Here is a 27,136-nt window from a genome sequence, read left to right as displayed (position 1 = left end):
CTCCTGCTGATTCCCTCACCACAAAGCTGGACAGACAGAGCCTGAAAATGGCTTTAGTCAAATTTTCAGGGTGGAAACGTTATTCTGTGAGATCAACTGAAGCCAGATTCAATCGATGTCTGAAGGTGGAGTTTATGGAGAGGTTTGTACAGTTCGTATGGCGATCTGTACGGGTAATTAAACCTTTTTCAGAAGAGTAAGAGGAACATAAGTAAAGCTCAAAATAAGTTGGGGAAGCATATTTGGGAGTACAGCTCCCACACGTCACCAGATGAGGAAAGGAGTTGAAGTCTGGAACTATTTCGGGCAGTTCTGGGTGGAGAACCTCTGGGAGGGCTACAACTTTGTCGCTGGGTTTGAAGGCTTGCGTGCCTCAATGACCCGGAGAGCGATGTTGGCGGGAGTCGAAGCTTTATGTTTTGGCTCTTGGTAGGGTCACCCTTGTCAATAGGTCAAAGAGTGGTCAGATTAAGTCGTCCACCAGTCCTCCAGGCTCGGGGGGTGGGGGGGGGGGGTGTTCAGCTCAGGTCTAACAGCCCTGACTGGTAAAATGAAACTGTTACAGAAACGGCGATGAAGAATCCTTCTACATCTGAGTTCGGTGGTATTCCTGAGTCTCCACCCGGGACTTACATGACAGATGGTAGCGAAAGCAGAGAGGAAGCTACTGATACCCTGAACACTGCCAGAGATGGAGAAGCTTCATTGTTGCCCGAAACGCCAGTGGTGTAAGGGGTAGTAAATTAGTAGTAAGTGGGTGAAGGAGATTGGTACTCCAGCTTAAGACAAGCCTGTTGGTAGATTTGTATTCAATTCCATAGAGCAAGAGAATAAATACAGACAGGTTGCTTGTGCCTGAGGCACCCAGTGCATTTTAATACCATCTCCTTCCTTTGCTCTGACTTTCCTGTGATCTTTACAGGAAAATGCTTGGTATGAATATCTCATTCAGCTGTGGCTGTAAGGTCTTTGATCAGGCAATTAAGAAATATATATGATAGAATAAAAGCATTGTCTTTTATTTATTTAACACCTTTAACTTAGCAAACTATCTCAAAGTGGAACATTACTAAACCTGACATATTAGATCTCAAGAAAGAAGAGGGGTGAATTTTAAAGTGCATTTTAGAGGAAGGAAAGTGAACGGAGAAGCTGAGGGAGCTAAGAAGTGGTTTACGGAGGCTGACTGATGAAGACATGGCCAATGATGGAAGAGTGGTGCTGGACAACAGGGAAGAATGGCGGGGGGCGTGCTGATATCATGGAGGTCTGAGAGAGATTACACAGACTGAGAATGCATGAAGACCATGGCTTAGAAGCAAATGAGAATTTTAAAAGTGAGCTCTTGTTTAGCCAGGAGCCGGTGTAGCTCAGATTTGATGGGCAAATTGGACTTCACAGCTAGGGCATCTCACTTGCGATCACAAGACTCTATTGGACAGTGATAGTGTAAGATGCCGCAGCCTGTTCCCCATGTCTGGAGGCGTGACAGACGACGTGGGAGCTGTGTAGCCTCAGTTGTAGCGAGAACTAGGCCTCAAGCTGTGGGCTTGGCTGCTGCTGCAGATCAGGTGAGGAGATACCAGAGGCGGCGTAGCATGGCATCCGTGCTTGGCGGGTCACTGCTGCCCTCTCATGTTCAAGCAGTGGAATGACAGGCTGGGTCGCTTGAGTCTGTGCACTGTTGGGAGACTGTATCATTTATTGTGGGACATGTCACCAAGCGTCTTGGACTATATTTATGTTTTATTTTCACATGAATATGCTATTTTGTTAGTTTTACACCTTAGCCTCAGAGGAACACTTTTTGTTCGATTGATTTGTGACAGTTTTGGACAACTTACTTGGGGAAGGGACGGGGGGGGGGGGAGGAGTGGTGGTGGGAAGTGGGTGGTGGGAATACATGGAGAATCCAGTTCAGAGAGAACAAAAGCAGGCATGGGTTTCAGCAGCAGGTCACCTTTTAAGCAAAGTTATTGAGGCGAAAGTAAGTGACAACCGATTTAGGAGTTCGGCTTGGGATAAAAGCTGGGTCAAATACGCAGGCGAGGGGATGAAAACTCAAATAATTAAGATTCTAATTGGAAGTTTGAAATTCCATTTTTAAATAGCTTAGGAGGTATTTTCTTTCTTAGAAATAGACAGAAAGACAAGGAAGTTAGAAAGGAGGAGTGGAATGCGGATGGGGAACAACACAAGTAAGTTAATGGATTCCTTATCTTTAACATATCTTCATTCTAATCCTCTAACAAAGTATGAGTTGAAAAACGTTTGAGATGGCAATGTCGAAGGTGTTGCCGTTAATATGGGAAATGATATGAACAGAAAAATTACAGTGGCTGGGCTGGGGGCCGGCACATGTCAGGGACTGAACACCGCCAAATTATAAAACTGAATGTTCTTTGCATTACCTAGGTGGAACTTACTGCAAGCGCCTTCAATCATATTGTGTTGGGGGAGGGGAGTAAAATACGATGGAAAATGGATTTCAAATTAATAACCTTAAAATGAAATTGGATGCCAGTGCTTTGTGTTTCTAATTTTCTGCTTGGATGATTCCAAGTAGTTTTTGAAGAAGGCCGATGATGTACTTTAAGCTCTGACCAACCAACTCTGACATCTTCCTCATCTCCAAAGAACTGCCTGCAGCAGGTTCTCCGGAGGGTTGGTTTAAATAAGCAGTCAGTCACCTTTCATTCAACAAAGAGTACTCTTAAAATCAGCCATATATATATATCGCCATATAGAGAAGTGATTTATGACCAAATTAAGTTATTGTTTCAATTTAGGGAACACAACAGTTAATTGATTCACCTCCAAATCTTCTACGACAACCGTTTCTCATTTATGGTGATAGAGGAATAAACGTGACTAGGGTATTAAGCACTGTTCTATTGCAAACCCACCTCCACAGAGGAGTCCATTTAAAGCTCGTTTGCATTATATTATCAGTAAGATTTAGGTAAAAATCCCTCAGGTAGCGTTGACCTGGAATAAAACTTCAGCCTATCTCTCTCAAAATCCATGATCATCCCGGATCAAGGATGTTGCCGGGAACTGAAGATCTGACTTAAAGCGAAAGTTTGAACTGAGGCTGAGGCTGTGGGCCTGCTCTAGCTGCCCCAGAGCCTCGTATCTATGAACTCAATTTCATTCTGAATACTGTTGCTTGCTTTTATTGTCTGCATGATTTGTGTGTTTCTCTTCTCTCTGCGCATTGCGAGTTCCCTGGTCTTTTTTAAAATTCAGTTCTTTAAGATTTCTTATTTTAAGGCTCCCTGTGAGCAGATGAATCTCAAGGTTGTATAATTTATACACATTTTGATAATAAATGTACTTTGAACTTTATTCTTTGGGGTGTAGGACAATGAGGGGAGGTTTGACAAAGGAACACAAAATTATGAGGGGTAAAGGTAGGGTACATGCAAGCAGGCTTTTCCCATGGAGCTTGGGTGAGACTGGAACTGGAGGTCATGGGTTAGGGGGTGAAAAGTGAAAAACTTGAGGGGATCCTGAGGGGGAACTCCTTCACTCGGAGGGTAGTGAAAGTGTGGAATGAGCTGCTAGCAAAACTAGTGTATGCGGGTTCGATTTCAACGTTTAAGAGGAATTTGGATAGGTATGTGGATGGGAGAGGTATGTAGTCTGAGTGGGACTAGGCAGATTAGTAGTTCAGCATGGACTAGATGGGCTGGCGGGCCTGTTTCTGTGCTGAAGTGTTCTATCATTCTATGACTCTAGGCTAAAGAAGTACAACTGAAGTGTTGTATTATAAAATGATGTACATGAGAAATATACAAAGTTATTCTATCCCTCCAAGTTCCCCAGATGTGGTGTATCCAAAGGGAGCCTACAATCATTTGAACTTCCTGTTCCTTTCTGCTGCCTTGCCTCAGACAAATCGTGGTGCAATGTTGCAAAAGATTCAGCTGCATGAGGATAACCCCTTTGCTCCTGGGCTCCTTTGGACACCCGCCATTCCACCAGATCCCCCTGAGGTACAGGCTTGGGTTTGCACACTTGGAAATGCACAGTGGAACAGAGATCCAACATCTTTTCACTCTGCGGTGCTTGTTACTCGAATTAGTGGAGACTTCTCTTTCCTGCCCGGTCAGTGGTACGTTTCTTACACCAGAAATGTCTGAAGTACATGCAGTGGCGACAGAACCCAACCCTCAAACCTGCATGGCTATGCACCGAGACCGTGACTGATAACCCGTCTCCACTCTCCCATCCGATCTCAAATCCCCTCAGGACCCAACGTGCAATTCTTGAAAGCAGTGCCCAGCCACTTTCTATAGAGAGCTCCGAACAATCATGGTGCAGAATTAGAAGGAACTTCACCTTTTACTTCCAAGTGCTTGATTCCTTGTTATGAAAACAGGACTCTGTTCCTGGAACTCCAGCCAGGGGAAATAGAGTCCAGCTTACATACTCCTTTGTTGTTCAATGGTTCCATTTAATATCAGATGAGGCAACACTTCACCTGCAAGTCTGCTGGAGTCGTCTATTGCATCCGGTGCACCTGGTGCGGTCTCCTCTACATCGGCGAGACCCGACGCAGATTGGGGGACCGCTTCGTCGAGCACCTACGCTCTGTCCGTCACAATAGACAGGACCTCCCGGTTGCCACCCACTTCAACTCTGCCTCTCATTCCAATCTAGATATGTCCATAAATGGCCTCCTCTACTGCCATGATGAGGCCAAACTGAGGTTGGAGGAGCAACACCTCATATACCGTCTGGGTAGCCTCTAGCCTGGTGGTATGAACATTGAATTCTCCAGTTTCCAATAATTCCCTCCGCCCCCCCCCCCCCCCCATCCCAGGTCCCTCTCTGTCTCTCTCCCCTTTCAACTTTCTGCTTCTTTATCTCTACAGTTCTTTCATGCTTATCCCCTCCCCCCTTTATCTTTCCTCTGGTTGGTTTTTCACCTGGCGCCTCTAGGCCCTACCCTCTCCCCTATCTCTATTACTGGGCTTTGGCACTCTTTCCTTCCCCCCCCCCCCCCCCATTCCTGATGAAGGGTCTCGGCCCAAAATTTTGGCTACTCTTTTCTCACGGATGCTGCCTGACCTGCTGAGTTCTTCCAGTGTTGTGTATGTATTCAATGGATACAGTGTACAACCTGAAACTTGTACTCTTCACAGAAATCCACGAAGCAGAAAAAATGAAGAAAGAATGATGTTAGAACCACAAAGCCATTCCTCCCCCCCATGCACAAGCAGCGCTAAAGCGTCAACTCTTCCCCACTTCAGCAGGAAGCATCAGCGCCCATCACCCGCCAAGCAAGAAATAGCAAAGTTGCCGAAGAGAGACCATGATCTACAGTCCAGCAAAAACCATCGTTCACCCGACAACTTGACGTGCCGCTCTCTCTCTCGCTCTCTCTCTCTCACTAACAAGGGACAGAGAGGAGCTTGAGGGCAGGCCAACAAAACAAAACAGCTCTCTGATCATGATGCGACTGTTTGTCACGTCACTTTTATCCCGAGTTTCTCCGAGTCGAGAATCGGCAGCAAATTCTCCGTCCCCACCATCGAGAGAAAGAGAGAGCTGTTGTTGCAGCTATTGTAGTAGTAAGTTGTTGTAATAGTTGTAGTTGTTGTAGTCATTTTTGTAGTTATTGTAGTAGTTGTAATAGTCGTAGTAGTTGTAATAGTTGTTGTAGTAGTTGTAATAGTTGTTGTAATAGTTGTAGTTGTTGTAGTAGTTGTAGTTTTTGTAGTTATTGTAGTAGTTGTAATAGTCGTAGTAGTTGTAATAGTTGTTGTAGTAGTTGTAATAGTTGTAATAGTTGTAGTAGTTGTAATAGTTGTAGTTGTTGTAATAGTTGGTTATTATAATTGTTGTAGTAGTAGTTGTTGTTGTAGTAGTTGTAATAGTTTTTGTAGTTATTGTAGTAGTAGTTGTAGTAGTTGCAGTAGTTGTTGTAGTAGTTGTAATAGTTGTAGTTGTAGTTGCTGTTGTTACTACTTTCTGAGCATGAAATAAACTTGATTGAGTGCAGAACTAAGACGCGAGGGTGACATTGAGAACTCCACCGCCAATCCTCACTGGCATCAGCTTTAGTTTGGCGGCACACTTGCCATCGATGGCAACCACCCTCATCTGCTCTAGCGTTTAACTTCTTTAGACAACGAGGTCGAGAGCTCAGCCGACCTAGCGCCAAGATCAGTACGCATTTCATCGATGAGTAAATGCCGCATCGTACAGTTATGAGCTATGGAGTCAATAATTTACAATGCTGTTTATTCAGAGAGTCGCCTGTCCTGTACAGACTTCGGCATCATTTTTCCAGTCACATATAATGTGATTGTATCATAAGCTTTCAAGATAATAGAGTACACCAGTAGACACAGTGTGTGGGCTTTAGCTGCAGCAGTGGCTCTGAATTCTGATTACGTATTGTCTGTACCAATGAGTTGGGGCTGTGGGCGCTCTCTCTACTATTTGCCATTCACTTCAGAGTTACTTGCTTCATTATAAGCAGACTCCAAAAAGGAGAAAAACATCACATTTTAACCATTTAATTATTAGCTCCGATGCCAATAGAACAACTTTTACTTCATTGAAAACATTGTCATTCAGGGCACTGACTGGTGCTAAGAGACATGTGTAGTGCTCCTGGAGCAGGCTAATGGCGTGTGTTGTTATAAGGTCCAGAAAATACTCCAAGCGCCAAGTAGATTGAAGCAGGTTTAAATTAGTTTGAAGTTGCATTTTGCTGACATTAGTTAGGGTAATGATTTCCTTAGAGTTGCTTCTTTCTGTCCACTGGAACACCATGCGTTGTCGTGGAGAGATAATGAGATCAGAACAGAGGCGAACGTAATTAAATACCAAAAGGTAAATATTCCAGTGGAGCCTGCGGTCATGTCAAGTACCACTTGGGGCACTTTGGACCTGTGTTCATCAAAGAGAACAGTGAACTCAACAACTAAGTCATGATATTTGGTCACCGAATTACAGGAAGGATATTAATAAGGTTGAAGGACTGCAGAGAAGGTTTACAAGGATGTTGCCGGGACTTGAGAAACTGAGTTACAGAGAAAGATTAAATAGGTTAGGACTTTATTCCCTGGAGTGTAGGAGAATGAGGGATGGTTTGACAGAGGTGGATAAAATTATGATGGGTACAGATAGAGTGAATGCAAGCAGGCTTTTTCCACTGAGGCTAGGGGAGAAAAAAAACCAGAGGACATGGGTTAAGGGTGAAGAGGGAAAAGTTTAAAGGGAACATTGAGGGGGGGGTTTCTTCACACAGAGAGAGGTGGGATTGTGGAATGAGCTGCTAGGTGAAGTGGTGAATGCGGGCTCAGTTTTAACATTTAAGAAAAACTTGGACAGGTACATGGATGAGAGGGGTATGGAGGGATATGGTCCAGGTGCAGGTCAGTGGGACTACACAGAAAAATGGTTCGGCACAGCCAAGAAAGGCTGAAGGGCCTATTTCTGTGCTGCAATGTTCTATGGGTCTGTGGTTCTATATTGGATTGAAAGCATAGCTGGAGGACATAGGCAATTAAAAGCTCGGCAAAGTATTCAAGCTCTTGGTCGGGGTAAGGCGTACCCTCAAGTTTGTCATCTATCTGAGTTTCTACTCTTACATCTCGGCTGTGAGTTAAAATTATTCTGTGGAATTTGACAGCAGGGGATGAGATCATTGGAACTTTGAATCTGTTTGGGTCTCTGCAAGAGCAACCATGTACATTTCAATAAATATTTGCTAATAGCTTTTAAATGTTATTGTTGAAACGTTTTCCCATTCCCATTTAGAAACAGTGATGGAACCTACTCCTTTTATTGGCTTTGGTGGCGGACTCTGCATCCTAATAATCCTTTACCTGCATTTTCAATTCATATTTTGGCTGTTTACTGGCTTTGGTAGCTGAGACGGTATTAATACATCACAGCTGCCCCTGAACAGATATGGCAGGTGATCATGCGAATGGACTTCAACTTCAAATAGAAACGATCTTGAAAAGGTAGTGACTTATTTCATAGAAAGCTGTAGATAAAAACATGTTGCCTGGCAAACAAATCAGTCAAAAGATTTTGTCCGGCCCGCTCAAGTGACAAACTTAAAGATGAGAACGTAAGAAATTGGAGTTTGCTATTTAGCCCCTTGGACCTACTCTACCAATCAGTATGATCACAGTTGATCTTATTTTGGCCTCAGTGCCAATTTTTTGCCCTTTTCCCATAACCTTGACCTCATATCGATACAAAAAAACCTGCCTGTTTCAACCTTGAACATGCTTAAGGATTCAACCTGGTGCTGAGAATTCCAGTGATTCACGAGCCTCAGGGAGAAGAATTTAATGCTCTCTGCACCGACTCCTTACTCCACTGGTTGTAGATCCCCCAAACATCTTTGTAGCCTGGGGAAAAATACACATGCAGGACAACAAATACCATTTCCGGTCTTAAATTCCTTTATCAGTTTAGATGTTTTATTGCAGAAAGAGGGAATCAAAATAAAAACAACAAAATAAAAAAAAGGTTCCCGCTATTATAATCTCAGTTTAACTTCAGACCACACCTTTGTTACGTATGCAGTATGAAAATAACTAAAACAAAATATACAAAGCCAATATGCTAGTGTGAATTCAACACAAACAATGTTAGAATCCCACCAACCCTATGCTTCTACACAATGTCAAAAATATGAATAAGTACATATCATCTTAACTAAGAGATATACTCACATTTGGCACAAAGGTGCTTAACTTCCAAACACATCTAGGCTAGACCTTGAAATGAATTCCATTTGCTCACACTAGTAGGCCGATTAAGGAACGTCACGATCATGTTATTCCAGCGCTGATTAAGTTTACTGACGGAAATCTTTCCTCACCAAACCTGGGAAAAGCATTCGAACGTCGTCCTTTCTAGAACATGGCATCTCTTCGTTGTACTCCGCCCATGCAAAACGACATTATCATTTTCTCTTAAAGGCACAGGCAGCTATTTTAGCATTGCCACGGTTAGTGTACCTTAACAATAAAAAAATGATATTCAGCAGTCACCTGGTTACATCTCTTTAGCACCTAATTATAAAAAAAATTTCAAAATCTGTTCCCTGATTGTGCTCCTGGTTTGCACATTTATAAATCTCAATTGCTGTTCTGTGATCAGCAATTTCAATATTTTCAGTTATGTATTGTGAATGTTAGGCTTTGAGGATGATTTTAAAACTTCAAATACAATTTTAAGTTGTTTTATTTCTTACCACATCATATGATTCATTGACAAAATGGGTCTTTGAAGATTGAATCTTTGGAAAAGCCATAGTCTATCACCAGCACCTATTCCTGCCCTCTGATGTGCTTCTGACATCTCAACTATCTACTATAGGCATCTAAGGTACTGGAAAACCACTAGCAATTCTGTATTTGCAAATTCATCCAAATATCTGAACCAACATCAGGGCCTCACCCCCAAGCAATCATCCAAAGCACTGCAGCCCCCGTTGGTTTCAGTCAGCTACCTAGGACAGGCCTCATCGTCCATATGTATGATACCAGGTCCAGAAATAGATACTCTATTCTGACCTCTGTGTGGGAGGCAATTGCTAGGCAGACAATGAGAAGGATTCAAATATATACTCCAAGCTTCCTTGAAGAAATTAGTTGTTCCAATTGATTGTAAAATTAGTCAGCTCCATCACAGGGACGAGCCTCCATAGCTTCCAGGAGCAGCACCTCAGAAAGGGGGCGTCCATTATTAAGGGCCCCCACCACCCAGAACATGCCCTCTTCTCATTGCTACCATCAGGAAGGAGGTACAGAAGCCTGAAGGCACACTCTCAGTGATTCAGAAACAGCTTCTTCCCCTCTGCCACCCGATTCCTAAATGGACATTGAACCAATGAAAACTACCTCAGTGCTTTTTTAAATTCCTGTTTTTGCTCTACTTATCTTAACCTAACTATTTAATGTACATACATATGTTTACCGTAATTCAGGTTTCTCCCCCTATATTTCTCATGCATTGCATTGTGCTGTTGCTGCAAAGTTAACAAATCTCACAATATATGCTGGCGTTATTAAACCCGATTCCTGGGAACTATCGACTCAGAACCATTCAAAGTGGAGAACAAGCAACTGGAAACCTCAAAGCACTGGGGACAAATGGAGTGCCCCACCTCACAAATTACCTACATGCTTGGTTTATCTGTTACCCTTTCCTCATCTGTAAGAGACTGCAGTTCTCATACTGTCCTCATTGACCATCACAGAAACTTACCAGTGAACCTGACATCAGTAGGGGAAGTTATTGGAAGGTATTCTAAGGAACTGGATCTATGAATATTTGGACAGACATGGACTGATTAGGGATAGTCAGCATGGCTTTGTGCATGGTAGGTCATGTCTAACTAATCTTATAAAGTTTTTCGAGGAAGTTACCAGGAAAGGTGATGAAGCAAAGGTAGTGGATGTTGCTTATATGAACTTCAGCAAGGCATTTGACAAGGTCCCACATGGGAGGTTGGTCAAGAAGGTTCAGTCATTTGGTATTCAAGATGGTGCGGTAAATTAAATTAGACATTGGCTTTGTGGGAGAAGCCAGAGAGTGGTAGTAGATGGTTGCCTCTCTAACTGGAGGGCTGTGACTAATGGCATGCTGCAGGGGTCAGTGCTTGGTCCGTTGTGGTTTGTCATCTATATCAATGATCTGGATGATAATGTGGTAAACTGGATCAGCAAATTTGTGGATAATACCAAGGCTGGAGCTGTATGGACAGCGAGGAAGATTATCAAAGCTTCCCGTGGAATCTGAATCAGCTGGAAAACGGACTGAAAAACGGCAGATGCGATTTAATGCAGACAAGTGCAGGTGTTGCACTTTGGTAGGACCAGGTCATAGACTGTGAACGGTAGGGCACTGAGGAGCGGTAAAACAAAGGGATCTGGGAATACAGGTACATAATTCATTGGAAGTGGCACCACAGGTAGATAGGGTTGTAAAGAAAGCTTTTGGCACATTGGTCTTCATAAATCAAGGTATTGAGTACAGGAGTTGGAATGCTATGTTGAAGTCGTTTTAGGCATCACTGAGGCCTAATCTGGAGAATTGTGTGCAGTTCTGGTCACCTACCTACAGGAAAGATGTGAGGTTGAGAGAGTACAGTGAAAATTTACAGGGATGTTGCCGGGTCTAGAAGACCTGAGTTATAAGGGAAGATCGAATTTATTCCTCGGAACATAGAAGATCGAGGGGAGATTTGATAGAGGTACATAAAATTATGAAGGGTATAGATAGAGTAAGTGCAAGCAGACTTTTTTCCACTGAGGTTAGGCTATAACTAGAGGTCATGGGTTAAGGGTGAAAGGTGAGAAGTTTAAGGGAAACATGAAGGGAAAACTTCTTCACTCAGAGGGTTGTGAGACAGTGGAGCAAACTACCAGCACAAATGGTGCATGTGAGTTCACTTCCAATGTTTAGGAGAAGTTTGGATAGGTACTTGGATGGCAGAGGAATAGAAGGCTGTGATCCTGGTGAGGGTCAATGGGAGCAGCCAGTCTATAATGGTTCCACACAGACTAGATAGGCCAAAGGGCCCGTTTCTGTGCCGTACTTTTCTATGACTGTCCGACTCTAAGTTTTCCTTAATCCCCAAAGGACGTACACAGTTATTCACCAAATGCAAAATCTGAAGTGGCTGATTTTTCACTGTAAGAATTTTTTCAGTTGTCGTCATATTTTTTCAGAGGATTTGACATGTATTTCAGCGAGACTTGCCGTAAGAGTGACGGATACTGGTGACACGGGTACAAATAATGGATGTGTTTATCCAGACAATATGCTCACTAAATGTAAATAGCTTTCCATTCTGTAAGAGGAACACAATGGTATTATTTACTAAAAGGCCAGAGGATATGTTTTTTCTCTTTGAGTGATGGGAAACAATATGTTTCTGCATCGTGTGAATTGAGCCTGAAGTGAATTTAATGAATCTGCGGCATCCTTACTGCTGAGAAGACCATGCTGAAGTTTGAGGCATAATAAATGTTGCTATGATTCTTATCGTATACCCAGTATAATAACACTATTATTTCAGTAGTACTTGGCTTCTTTTAGAATGCTACACAACACAAAAGAAAACACACTATGCCTCACAGAGAAATACTGTTATTTCATTTATAAAAAATGCATTGCCTCATGTTGATGGAAATGTAACCTTTACTCCCAATAAAATGGAGCCCCGCCAGCTCGGGGTGATCGTTGGACGGCCAAACGTCGCATTGTTCGAAAATTAGGAAAATGCGTGACATTGCTCTGAGGATGTAAACACTGGAGCCCCGGCACACTCTGAATGCCGATCCCTTACATTGTCAGGCGTAAGCAGCAGGTGTAGAGAGTCCAAGTACGGAGCAAATAATAAGCACTGTTAAATGACACTGTTATTCAAGCTGCTGGTGATACAAGCATTATATTAGGAACAGGATCAAGAATCAAAGCATCAAGATAGCACAGAGATGACAATAGACTATTTGGCTTGTCATAATGTACTTCAGTAATCTTCAGAACAGGTTGCTCATTTGGTAATAACCCCATTTTAGGTGGCATTACTGCAAACTTAGCTATTCAGTGAGTTAAGCAAGCGCATCTTAAGTTAATGCGCAGTGAATAGCGTGTTTAAGCAATTATTATGCTTCAGATGCAATTAATCCAGCCACTGAAATCTTGCCACCAGTTTGTCTCTGGCCCTGACAACCTGGTAAGGCTGAATCAGATGGCTTCAAGCCTTGCTGTCCACACATCTGTGTTATCGTTAGGACCATCTCTCCCCCACCTCTCATACATCACCTAGTTCTAGCCCTGCCTCTGGCCATCACCAGACAAAAATCTCATCCATCCCTTTGTTACATCCCCTTCACTAAATTTCGGACGAGGCCGGAGGTGACATTGGATGCACGGCAACTCTGGCAGGGTCTGCAAGACATTACTTCCTACAAAGTGAAACCCAATAGCATGAATGGCAGCAATGCTTCAATACCAGATGAACTCAATGCCTTCTATGCCCGCTTTGAACACAACCACAGCTGTGAAGGTCCCTGCTGCACCTGATGACCCTGTGATTTCTGTCTCAGAGGCTGATGTTAGGTTGTCTTTAAAGAGAGTGAACCCTCGCAAGACAGAGGCTCCAGATCGAGTACCTGGTAAGGCTCTGAAAACCTGTGCGGGAGTATTCAAGGACATTTTCAACCTCCTACTGCTACGGGTGGAAGTTCCCACTCGCTTCAAAAAGGCAACAATTATACCAGTGCCTAAGAAGAATAATGTGAGATGCCTTAATGACTATCGTCCAATAGCACTCACATTGACAGTGAGGTTGGTCATGACTAGACTAAACTCCTGCCTCATCAAGGACCTGGACTCATTGCAATTTGCCTATCATCACAATAGGTCAATGGCAGATGCAATCTCAATGGCTCTCCACACGGCTTTAGACCACCTGGACAACACAAATACTTATGTCAGGACGCTGCTCATCCACTATATTAACATCATCATTCCCACAATCCTGATTGAAAAGTTACAGAATCTGGGCCTTTGCAATTCGATTCTTTACTTCCTAATCAGAAGACCATAATGCGTGTAGTTTGGTGATAATATCTCCTCGTTGACAATCAACATGGTGTACCTCAGGGGTGTGTGCTTATCCCACTGCTCTACTCTCTCTATATCCATGACCAATGCTCAATAGTCAGTGACCAATAGTCAGTGTGCGCAAAAATCTTATGTTGTGCAATTTTTTTCCTGTGACAAAAGTATGTGCGCATTGAATGCACACATGGCACAGTTTATGTAGGTTTACAGAATATTTGACATAAAACTGCACAGAATAACAACAAAATAACATACATATTTAAGTCACTCAGTTATTTTTTCTCTCTCTTTGGCATTTACTCATTCTTTGTAAACTCTATCTAGACTAATAGAACTTCCATCCAGTTGCTAGCTTTTGATTCTCATTAACATATCCAAATGACATTCACCTAAATGGTTTCTCAGCTTGTTCTTGATTCATTAGGCTAAAACTTTGCTCACAGTCCGCAATAGATGCAAGAAAGGTTCCCCCAATGTCCATCAACTGTGCAAGGTCGCAAAACTGTTCATTTTGAAGTACAAATGCCACCATTTGAGCAAAGTTTGAAATAATTTTGTATTTAATTTTTTCTTGCACGGAAAATTTGAAATCATTAAACCGTCTAACCATTACAGTATTTTCAGCTAGAAAATCATGATAGTTTAGACATAAGGCATTAACTTGTTCATCACCAAATGTGACATCATAATCTGCAATTGCGGAGAAATCAAAAGCTGACCATTCTTGTACCTCATCTTCAGGAAACCTTTCTTCTAAATGAACACAAAGACTATTTATAAAAGTCAACAGCAAATTTGTATCTACTGTGACATTTTCCTCACGTTGCTGGCTTAGCAAAACTTTAACTTTGTCACTCCACGAAACATTGTCTCCCAGATACTGCTTTCTTATCTTGTTAATTTTGCCTTGCGCAAAATGAAGTGAATCGATCTGTCTCAGGCCACTCTTTTGCAGAATCTTACACAGTGAAGCCAGTTCATCAAAGACATCACTTAAAACCTGTAAAGCTACTTCGTATGTGATGTTTATCAATCTCTTGTGACAGTATTTAGCCACAGGGTCATTTGACTGATCTTCTTTTGCGCTTCACGCCCTTCGCTTCTTTTGAATTCGACACAGTGAATAAAAAATTTTTTCTATAAAAACTTAGTAAGCTATCTGCAGGATTTGAAACAGACCTTTGTAAACTTACAATATGAATACTGTCCGCCAAAGATGGCTGCCACCGTGATGCAGCTGTACAAACTGGAACAGGAAAGGTGAGGTGACGTAAATCAGTGACGTGCATTGTGGTATTTGAAAAACCGACTAACTAGTTAACAAAAACGTTTAGCTAAAAGATTATTAATTACTACATTATTTTAGGTAACTAATCTTCTGTGCGCGCATTAATTTCCTTTGTGCACTGGTTGAAAAACGTGTGTGCACGAGGACATGCGCACAACTCAAAGGGAACATAGCCCATGACCGTGGCTAGGCATGGCTCAAATACCATCCATAAATTTGCTGATGATACAACCATTGTTGGTGGAATCTCAGATGGTGACAAGAGGGCGCACAGGAGTGAGATATTCCAACTAGTTGAGTGGTGTCGCAGCAACAACCTGGCACTCAACGTCAGTAAGATGAAAGAGCTGATTGTGGACTTCAGGAAGGGTAAGACGAAGGAACACATACCAATCCTTAAAGAGGGATCAGAAGTGGAGAGAATGAGCAGTTTCAAGGTCCTGGGTGTCAAGATCTCTGAGGACCTAACCTGGTCCCAACATATCGATGCAATTATAAAGAAGGCAAGACAGCGACTGCACTTCATTAGCAGTTTGAAGAGATTTGGCATGTCAATAAATACACTCAAAAACTTCTTTAGATATACCGTGGAGAGCATTCTGACAGGCTGTGTCACTGTCTGGTATGGAGGGTCTATGGCACAGGACCAAAAGAAGCTTCCGAGGGTTGTAAATTTAGTTGGCTCCATCTTGGAGACTAGCCTACAAAGTACCCAGGACATCTTCAAGGAGCGGTGTCTCAGAAAGGCAGCGTCCATTATCAAGGACCCCCTGCACCCAGGGCATGTCCTTTTCTCACTGTTACCATCAGATAGGAGGTAAAGCAGCCTGAAGGCACACACTCAGCAATTCAGGAAGAGCTCCTTCCCCTCTGCCATCCGATTCTGAAATGGACATCGAACCCATCAACACTACCTCACTTTTTAATATATATTATTTCTGTTTTTTGCACTATTTTTGTTCTATTCAATATATGTCCTGCAATCTATTTATTTATTTATTTATTGTTATTATTATGAGTTTTTTCCTCTTCTTCTATATTATGTATTGCATTGAACAGCTGCTCCTAAATTAACAAATTTCATGACACATGCCGATGATAATAAACCTGATTCTGATTCTAAATCCCATTTTTTATCAACCTCGTGCTTGCCAACCTACTCCGACTCTTAGCGAAGCAGTGCCTTTGTATTAAAATTCTTATCCATTGTTTTCACATCTGATATATAGGGCTCCAAAGGGATGGTTCCTCTGGTGGGGTAGTCTGGAATTTGTCAGGATAAGCACTCAGACAGAAGACAGAAGAGAAGGTAATCCTCCACTGAGATGATCATAAATCTTTGATATTTAGATTTTGGATATAGGGGAGTCAAGTGACTGGAAGTGGAATGGGGCCAATGGTCAGATCAGCCATGATTTATTTATTGGTATGTGGAAATAATTCAGAAGATGAGTAGCTCGGGTGCTTGGTGCTTGGGTTGAGTTGTTCTCCAATCTTAGCAATTTACTTACAAATCTTTTGTCACGCTGCGAGGAGACATTGTCAGTCCACTCTTGATGGTGGTGTGTCCTTCGAGTACTTGGCCTTTATCTACTTATCAATCAGCAGATTGGATGTCATTTCTGATGTGGGGAGGAAATCTCATTGTAGCGAGCTTCATGCCTTGTGGTCTGCAGTCCCCGCAGTGGATTTTGTAGACCACATTGGTGTTATCTACTAGCTTGGTTGAAGACCAAGCATTCAGAGGACACATCACAGTCAACAGTATACTAGCGATGTCTCCTCGCATCGTGGCAAAACGTTTGCAATTAAATTGCCAAGGTCAGAGAATGACTCAACCCAACCATTGTTACATTTATCGAGATACAGCATGGAATAGGCTCTTCAATCCACTCAGCAATCTCCGATTTAACCCTAGCCTAATCACAGGACAATTTACAATGACTAACTAACCTACCAGCCAGTACGTCTTTGGACTGTGGGAGGAAACCAGAGGACCTGGAGGAAACCCACTCATTCAAGGGGAGAACGTACAGACTCGTTTCAGACAGCAGCAGGAATTGAACCTGGTTTGCTGGTACTGTAAAGTGTTGTGCTAACCACAACGCTACCATGCCGGTTCCTGGGCTACAAGGTTCTACTTCTGCTCCGATTTCTTATGTTCCACATTTCATAAGCTTCCCATCCTGGTTTCTTGAATATGCCTCATTTTTGTAGATGATATCACTGCAGTGAATTGTATCTCGAATAACAATGACTCAGTACAGGAAGGAGACCGAGAGACTAGTAACATGGAGCCATGACAACAACCTTTGGGGGGGGGGGATGATGGATACACGTGCTATGTCAATGGTGTTGAGGCTGAGAAGGTTGAGAGCTTCACTTCCCCCGGTCCAGTCATGGTCAAGAAAACTCACCAATGTCTCTGCGAAATTTGATGTGCCCCCATCAACCCTGACCAATTTTTATCAATGCGCTGTAGAAAGTCTCCTTTCTGACGGTGCATTGGTCTGGCGACTGCTCGGTAAGTGGCCGCAAGAAACCGCAGAGTGTTGCGGACCCAGCTCAGTACATCACAGAAACCATCCTCTTCTCCATGGACTTCTCACTGCCTCAGTAAAATCAAAGGCCCACCCACCCTGGAGATTCTTTCTGTCCTATCCTATTCCAAAAGATAGCAGATACAAACGCCTGAAAGCACACAGCACCAGGCTCAAGGAGAGCTTCTACCCCACCATTATAAGAATATTGAATGGTTCCCTGGTACGATAAGATGGAATCTTGATTTTGTAAACTACTTCTTAATGATCTTGCATTTTATTGTTTACCTGCACTGCGTTTTCTCTGTCGCTGTTACACTTTATTGTTTTACCTTGTTCTACCTCAAAGACACGATCCTTACGAATGTTACACAAGGCCAGATTGTCTCTGTCTCTCAGTACATGTGACAATAACGCACCAGTTCCAGTTCCAAGTTATTCATCCCACCGGGAGTGTTAGACCCTTCAGCTGCCCAGGCCCAGATGCTCTGAAATTGCCAACCTAGTCTCTCCATCTTCCTTCTGTATGAAATCAATCTCAGCTCCTCATATATCTGTACGCGGTTCAGCGTCCTACACTTTAACGTTCCAGTGAGACTCTGTGTGTTCCATTAGGAGCACAATGCAAAAGCAGCTCAGTATTGTTGCTATAAATTCATTGCCCTTGATCATTGCTCAGTCTTAAAATTTTGGGACTTTGTTCATCCACACAGTTTATTACCTAAAATCCTTCCCACATTATGGTCTTTTAATTCCCAAGACTGCAGTGCAACACTTCCAATTTAATATTATGAGTCCAGTGTAATCTCCCCTGTCTCTGCATTTTACTATCCTTCCCAATCACTCAATTCAGTGTCCATGTTTTGACTGATTATATCTCTCTGCTGTCCTCTTGGACATTGTTCTATGTAGAGGCATTAAAGGGGTATGTATTAAAGCATATATGTGAAAGATTTTCCAGTTGGCATACGTAAATCAATTTTATTTTTCAAAAGATGGAAGCTGTAAGAGGCATTTGAACCTCCCTTGAAGTAACCCATAACACCATAAGACATGGGAGCTGAATTAGGCCTTTCAGTTCATCGAGTAACCTACTGCATTCCAACTCCCTCCCAACCCCATTTTCCTACCTTTCCCCCATTACCTTTGATACCCTAACTAATCAAGAACCTGTTAACCTCCGCTTTAAACGTACCCAAAGACTTGGCCTCCACAGCCATCTGTGCCAATGAATTCCACAGATTCACCACCCTCTGGCTAAAGAAATTCCTCCTCATCTCTGTCCTAAAGGGACATCCTTCTGTTCTGAGGCAGTTCTAGACTCCCTCCACTGTAGGAAACATCCTCCCCACATCCACTCTATCCAGGCCTTTCAACATTTGATGGGGTTCAATGAAATCTCCTTTCATTCTTCTAAACCCCAGCGAATACAGGTCCAGAGACATCAAACACTCCTCATACATTAACCCTTTTGTTCCTAGAATCATTCTCATGAACCTCCTCTGGACCTCTCCATGCCAGCACACCTTTTCTTAGATAAGGGGCCCAAAACTGCTCACGGTACTCCAAGTATTATAAACCACTGCTTTATAAAGCCTCGGCATGCATCCTTGCTTTTATATTCTTGTCCTCCTGAAATGAATTCTAACATTGTATTTGCCTTCCGTGCCAGTGAGTCAACCTGCGAATTAACCTTTAGGGAACCCTGCACGAGGACTCCCAAGACCCTTTGTATTGCTTATTTTAAATATTTTCTCCCTGTTTAGAAAATATTTTTTTAATTTGCCTCTATTTTGCCTCTATTCCTTCTACAGAAGTACATGATCACACACTTCCTGACACTATATTCCATCTCCCACTTCTATGCCCGTTCTCCGAATCTGTCTCAGTTCTCCTGCAGGCTCCCTGCTTCCTCAACACCACCTGCCCCTCCACCTATCACCTGCAAACTGGGAAACTTGCCACAACGACATCAATTCTGTCATCTAAATCATTAATGAGAAAAGAAGTGGTCCCAACACCGGCCTCTGCAGAACATCACTAGTCACCAGCAGCCAACCAGAAAAGGTCCCTTTATTCACACTCTCCCTCCTGCTAATCAGCCAATCTTCTATCCATGCTAGTATCTTTCCTGTAATGCCATGAGTTCTTATCTGTTAAGCAACCTTGTCACAAGTCTTCTGAAAATCCAAGTAAACGGCATCCACTGACTCTCATTTGTCTATCCCGCTGGTTATTTTCTCTAAGAATTTCAACAGATTTGACCTTCAGGAAGCCTACTTTATCATGTGTCCTCAGGTACCCTGAAGCCTGATCCTTAATAATGGACTCCAATATCTTCCCAATCACTGCAACCAGTCTAACTGACCTCTAATTTCCTTTCTTCTGGCTTTCTCCCTTCTTAAAGAGTGGAGTGACATTTGCAGGTTTCTGGGAAGTTGCTGGGCATGAGATTATATTGAGGTAGAGGTAGTGCTCCAAAAGCTGTATCTAAGCAGGCCAAAGAAGGAGGTGGAGAGGCTGAGAGAATATAAGAAAGAAAAAGAGATCTTCACTTGGCAGTGTTGCAACAGCAGCAGCCACAAGTAATAGCTGATGCGTGAGCCACTGTATCAGAATTAGTATTGGATTTACTATCACTGACACGTTAGTAAAAGGGAGAAATAGATAAAAACATTGTGAAGATGCTTAGGGATGGGAGAGTGCAAGGTGGAACTGGGGCCATGTGGAATAATTCTATGAATCCACAGACTGAGATGGGTTATGAGAACATGGAGTCATCTGAATTATTATCCAGCTGCGATCACTTGAATTCGAAATTACTTATTGAGATACAGTGTGGAATAGGCCCTTCTGGGCCTTCAAGGCCACGTTGCCTAGCAGTCCCCCAACTTAATCCTAGGCTAATCACAGGGCAATTTGTAATGACCAATTAACCCACGTCTTTGGAGGAAACCAGAGCACCCGGAGAAAACCCACGCTGGGTCGGAGAACATACAGACTCACATGCCTCAATCACAACAATGGTGATAATAAACCTGAATCTGAACTCCTTACAGGCAGCAGTGGGGATTGAACCCTGGCCTCCTGTGCTGTAAAGCACTGTGCTAGCCACCACGCTACCCTGCAGCCTCAGTGGCGCAGCTTATAACAAGTTGGACACAAGAAAGCATTTCTTTGCACTGAGTGGGTTTACTGTTTGCAACCCTGTTAGCAGAAACAACAGAGGAATTACAGGTGGGAGATGATATCCGTTTCAAGAGTCTTATGAATTTAATGATGGCAAGCAGAGGCACTGACGTATCTATGAGCCATAGAGTGAGATAAGGTTTCTGTCAATTTTCGAATGAACTCACTATCTCTGAGAATTTGGCTACTGCTATTTATCTCTGCCTCTTTCCTCGTTTGTCTGCCACTCCCTCCCCTCACCTCCCCTATGCCATGAACAAAGGCCTGAGGGATTAGGACAGCAGGGCTTTTTGCTTCTAAAATGTTCATAACTTTTTTTTCGGTTTTGTTTTTGTGCATTGTGGTTGAGACAATAACATTGTTTATTCCTTTACGAAATAGATCGATGTTAGAGTGGAACCAGAGTCTGATTTAGAGTCATAAAGTCATTGAGAAGTACAGCACAGAAGCCGGCCATTTGGCCCATCTAGTACATGCTGAAACTATTTAAACAGCTTATTCCCATCGACCTGTACCGGGACCATAGCCCTCCATACCCCTAAAATCTGAAAGAACAGAATCAAATGAGGCAAAGCACATACTTCACCTTTTTCCTATCTTATGAATCTCTGACAAGTTGTGTCTAATTATCTTCATTTCCTGTGAGCAGAAATGTAGTGAATAAATTTATAACTATCAAAAAGATGTACAAAACAAATGAGATCTACTATTCCAGTCTGAGTTCAAATCAGGTTAATATATGTTAATATATGTAAATGAAAACTTATAAATATTGTATGAAGGAGGGAAAATGGAGTGTACAGTCATGGATGCAGAGGTCACAATGACTTTGTATTAAATTAGTTTATGGTGCAGAGGCTGTACTATTAGAGGTTTGAGTATCGGTTTGGCCTTTAGGTCAGACATTTGAACCGCTCAGTAGAATTTTAAGCATTTATTCTCAGCTCCCTCTATTCTGCCTTAATTTGGCTCCGCAACTTCCACTTCTCCACAAGGCTGGGCGTTTCATTTCACATATCAGTCATTCATCTACTGTGAAGTAATGATTTTGAAAAAGCCCATTTGTCTCTCTCAATCTTTTTACCTATTCGTTCCCTACCGCTATTACCTTGCCAACTGGTGTCCCGCCTCCCACTCAACTGACTGATCTTCGCGTATGAACGTAGACTGTGGAGAGCAGTGACAGGGAGCATCATAGCCATTCGTGTCTGATCCTGTCTTCGCTGAATGCCTACACTTTCATTTACAGGAGGCATAATTGCATTATAATTGAAAGCAGCAACCCTAGATCTTTCAATCCTAATTTTGTTGTCTTCGTGGAGGCGCTGAGCTGATAAATGTGCTTCACACTTATTATTAGCACGTGAAGTGTTTGCTTGTTTGTGTTATTTGGAAGCTGTACAATATTTACTGGTGGCAGAACAAAATATATAGATATTGATAATGTATTCTTAAATATATTATCAATACAATCTACTTACAGACTCTGGATGTATTTTCTTTGCTCTTATGCACAATTTCCATTTGGATAAATCTATTCCTTCTGTCTGCCTCATTAATTTAAGTATTTTTAAAAATTAGCTTTTTTTGTCACACCATTCGAAATATCAAAACCAACAGTGGTATGCGTCATTCACATCAAATCAAATCAGCGAGGTTTGTGCGGGGCAGCCCACAAATGTCGCCACTCTTCCGGAACCAACACAGCGTGCCCGCAGCTCACTAACCCTATCCCATACATCTTCAGAACATAGCAGTGAACCCAAACAATCCCAGGGAGGATGCACAGGCTCCTTGCAGACAGCGCTAGAATTGAACCCGGATCACCGACTCCGTAACAGTTAAATGCTAACTGCTACACTACCATGCAATCTTTGATCGAATGAGAATGTGAGGCTAAAAGCTGAAATAATTTCAAGAGTTGTGCGTGGCATTTGTCATTTCTTCAGCAAATCACCCGGAAAACTGGCAGTGTTAGATATGGGAAATTTATGCAAGATTTATTCAGATTAGCAGTCATCTTCTCTGAATTATTTATTTCTTCACTACGCATGAGGAATCTACATGAGAGAGATAAAAGTCAACTTCAGAGATTGGCCAGAGGATCCTGTGGTAAATTATCACTAGCTTTTGAACTTGAAAGACTACACTTAGGACCAACAAATAATTAGGAGGGCAAATGGAATTTTTATTGCTAAAGGGGTAGTGTATGAATATGGGGAACTTGCGTTGGAACTGTACAGAGCTTTACCAAAGTCACATTCAGTTTTACAGTCCTATGATCATGAGAATTAAAACAAGAATAGTTACCTTCCCCTAGATATCAAGGATATTTCTCAGTGCCATTTTCTGTACTATCCCCATATTGATTGATCACTTCAATATCCTGAAGTCTTCTGATCTCTATTTTAAACGAATTCAATTCCTCTGGGATAGAGAATTCCAACAACTAATCATGCTCTGAATGGAGGAACTTGTCTTCAACTCAGTCCAAAAAGGTTTGCCCCTTATTTTGAAACTGTGATCCTTTGTTTTAGACTTCTCAGTCAGAGGAAGCACCCTTCCTGAACTCATCCTCTCAAGCTTTGAATAATATCGCCAGTTTCAAAAAATCACTTCTTAACTCTATACAAGGACGTTTTGAGCAGCAGTATTTCCAGCGTCACCATGTAGTATATTCTCCAGTTGTCTGATTTGTGTGACAAAGTGGATGACTTCACGTTTTTCCACATTACTGTCTAACTGCTTTAGTTTTTCCCAGTTACTTAGCTCATCCACACCCCATTGATGTACCTTACTTCTCCTCCATACTCACAGTCCCACCTAGTTTTATATCATCAGCAAACTAGGAAATATGACATTCTGCCCCCTCATTCAACGATCATATTTCCATGTATTGCCAATAATGCAAACCTGATTTGTGTAGTGATGGACGTGATTGCAACAGAGATGTTTCTGAGAAGATTCACTAGATTAACTCCTGGGTTGGTGGAAACTATTGAGTGGGTTGGGTCTAAACTCATTAATGTTTCAAAGAATGAGAAGAGATTTTTATTAAAACATTTAAGATGTTGAGGGTGCTTGACAGAATAAATGCTGAGATGGTGTTCTGTGCTGTACAAGGTGTAGAGCTGGGGGGGGGGACTTCAGGATAAGTTGTAGTTCTCCATTGGAGATGGAATTTCTTCTCTCAGAGGGCAGAGGAGGCTGGGGGTTGTGGGAATGGACAAAAAGGTTAAGGCTAAGATCTGACCAGCCATTTTCCTGTTGAAAAATGGATCAAGTTCCAGAGCTAAATGTGTATTACTCACTCATTTTTGTTGTGTGTTACCACTCTTTGGAATGCATTCATAATCATTCAGGGGAAGAAAGAATGTACAACAACCATCTGCTACATCGGAAACCATTGGAAACCCATCAAAGTTACAAACATATTCCAAATTAAATGGAAAGATCACAACATCTATTGACAGACTTTTGAATTAAATGCGAGAAATGGGATGAGTGGCTGGAATGTAAGGGGATTTTAAAAAGGAGAGGGAAAGAAACTGGGGAATTGTTTAATTAAAATAAAATCTGATAATGACAAATAATTGGCTGTTTGGATACAGTGGGATGACTGACTGGTTCATGTTCCAGTGTTTCCTTCTCAGACCTTACTTGGATAATTTTTATTTTATTTAGGGGTATAGCGGGCCCTTCCAGCCAAAAGAGCCTGCGCTGCCCAATTCTACACAGGTGAACAATTAACTTGCTGAACCGCTTGTCTTTGGAATGTGGGAGGAAACCAGAGCACTCGGAGGAAACCCCCACAGTCATGGGGAGAACGTACAGACCCCTTACAGTCATTGATAGAATCGAACCTGTGTCGCTGGCGCTGTCCTGGCATGATGCTAAAAGCTACACAGTTGCATCTGTTTAAGAAATTTAATAAACTATTAAATGTCAATTGCAGGCCACCTCTGGATAATGAATACCTGACCTTTAGATAGAAACAAGCTCCGGTAATATTAATTCAAAACCATTGTGTATATTAATGGCTGAAGTAGATTCCTGTCTCTTTGGTTTTAGTGATTGTTCTTTCTTTTCAGTCTAAGGTGTTTTTGATGGCATTTATTACAATACTGAGCAGGTATCGTTACCATAGTGACTGATTTTTTTTGATTTGCAGACATCAACTTAAGGACATCTGTGAAAACGGACACTGTTTATTAACTGTTCTAATATCCATCGGGACTTGTAAGAAACTATTGCATTTGTAATTGTAATTCGTGGTATTCTCAATGTCTATCTGATTTAGAGTCACTGTTTTTATATTTGATCTTCAGGTTATTCATTCGGATGCCTACTACTGTAAAACTGTCCTTGATGATAAGAGCTCCTCCGCCCTCATCATTCTTGGCTTTGTCCTTATGTCTCCACTTATTGTGATCGCTATGGTGACCTACTGTAGCGTGGCACGCCGCCTGCGCCTCTTCTTCTGCTTTGCGTCCTACTCCAGAGCTGTCTACAAAGGGCTGAAGTGGCCAGGGTACGACAGCCCCGGCTGCTGCTGTTGCCGTGGTAAAGAATGGGAGAGCAGTTTGAAAGCTTGGGTCTGAAAGCACTTTAAATGACCGGAACATCTCACAGTCTGTTACTGCTTTCTGTCATAATCTTGTGCTCTGTCTTCTGTCTCTTGCATTGTGGAGTAACTAACAGTAGCATTTTAATATTTAAACTCAAAGGTCATTGCTGCAATGTCTCTTGTTTTGAAAAGACTGATCAATACTTTAGCTTGATTCTCTTTAATTCTGTTATACTAAATAGAGAGATATTTATTCCAATCTCTTTAAATGGGATTTGTAACTCAATGTATTTTCAATCACTTTTCCCAGCTTTACCTTTCTCTAATCTATTGAATGGTTTGCACTCCCATTTGCCCTTGTCAACAGCAACATACTAAAAATCTTCCATGGGACTGCATAGAATGCCTGTGTAAACTTGTCATACATTACCTCTTTGCAGTACCTCTTGTTGGTGGAGGGTTTGATTACAGTGTACCAAGTTCACATCGACAGCTTAGAACAGTCCCGAGGAAGGCATTTAATACACCTTAGATATTGTGTATAGATATGCCTTGTAAATGTGGAGTATCAACATTATCTAAACAGCTGAATGTGGCCAAAGGAATTTAAAATAGAAATATTGGAAATGAGGTATGGACATCTGTTTGTCAGGGTCCAGTTATCCTGATGTGATAAACAATTTGATCACGTTGCAAGAACGCTTGTCCTTAGAGAACTATGTGTAACAACAAAGGAGATATGAATCCTGACATGACAAAATTCATTAAACTAAGGGCAAGGAAGGAAAGAAGAGAAAAAATGAAATCAAAGGATGAGATGTGACAAATCGAACAGAAACTTAAAACAGTTAGTGTCAGAATTCACTGACACATGTGCTTGTCTAATTAATATAATTTCAGAAGAGTCTGTGAATATTTTGATGCTCATTATTACTCTTTGGAAATGATTACCAACAGCAGGTAACAAAAGCAGGTCGAAAGAGAGTGAATCGTGACCAGAATAAAATGGGGAAATGCACTAGGAAACAAGGCCTCATGTCAAAACAGATATCACAGCCAACAATTCAGATGGAAGGAGAATTGAAGGGTGAAAGCAAAATCAAAGAGAGCTTCACCAAAATCAAGAGCAAGATCAAGCAGACCTTCTTGATATGACGCTTGCTACGTCACCTGAAAAGCAAGCAAAATATTATTCTTTGGGCATTTCTGGGGTTAGAGCACATAGTGAATATTGACTTCAGCAACCAACCTTCAGATCTGAATATGCATTGAAGACGAAATCTAAAATGCAGCTCTGAACAATGGGCTCTTAAGACAATTGAAAGACACCACAGTTAATTGGAAGACCAGACAACACTGATTTAAATTCATTATTTGGGTGCCTGTAGTACAGGTGCGAAGGTGGGAGGTGTGAAGTCAATGTGCGATTCAAAGCAAGTATTGTAAATATGGAATTGTCCTGAATTTTCTTTGATCATTAGCACATAAAATGTTATGTAGTGTTGGGTTGAGCAGACTGTCTTCCACTGAAAGGTGTCTCAGTATGATGCCTGCTGTATCTCATTTTGTCGAATAAAGAGGCTGCTTCATGTCTATCTGTACTTCTCTCTGGTGAGTTCCTTCACGCTCAGTTATAGGAGGTTAGTGGGAAGCTCTTTTTCCGAACCTAGAAACTATATGGTGATGTGAGAATTTGCTGAATGCCGTTCTAAATGAAGATGACAATGTGCTTAAATGGAAAGAATGATTGCACATTTCATTAATACTGAGATTTCCATGCACAAAGGACATTAGAATTTTGACCCAGGAGCAGATTTAGGCCATTCAGCTCATTGATTCTGCTCCCCATTCTATCATGGCCGATCCCAGATACCACTCAACCCCACACACCTGCCCTCTCACCATGTCCCTTGATGCCCTGACCGAACAGAA

General features: G+C 42.0%; 1 protein-coding gene across 4 annotated transcripts in view; it reads left to right on the top strand.

The window, feature by feature from the left end:
- The window catches only part of LOC132382114 (transmembrane protein 88), a 72,875-nt gene extending 46,076 nt beyond the window's left edge, over positions 1 to 26,799 (top strand). The window contains exons 2-4 of one of the 4 annotated variants that reach the window (XR_009508206.1): positions 2,136 to 2,198; positions 24,809 to 24,876; positions 24,966 to 25,106. Coding sequence is in view for 1 of the 4 variants with exons in the window: in XM_059952001.1 (XP_059807984.1) it covers positions 24,966 to 25,238 (273 nt within the window). In the remaining 3 variants the exon portion in view is untranslated. Of the gene's footprint in view, positions 1 to 2,135; positions 2,199 to 16,158; positions 16,218 to 24,808; positions 24,877 to 24,965 lie in introns of those variants that run through there. The other 3 variants (XR_009508207.1, XR_009508205.1, XM_059952001.1) reach the window with 3 other exon arrangements.
- Positions 26,800 to 27,136: the final 337 nt, after the last annotated feature.

The sequence above is a fragment of the Hypanus sabinus genome, chromosome 27 (assembly GCF_030144855.1).
Source record: "Hypanus sabinus isolate sHypSab1 chromosome 27, sHypSab1.hap1, whole genome shotgun sequence".
Taxonomy (NCBI): domain Eukaryota; kingdom Metazoa; phylum Chordata; class Chondrichthyes; order Myliobatiformes; family Dasyatidae; genus Hypanus; species Hypanus sabinus.
This window is presented reverse-complemented; position numbering and strand designations above follow the sequence as displayed.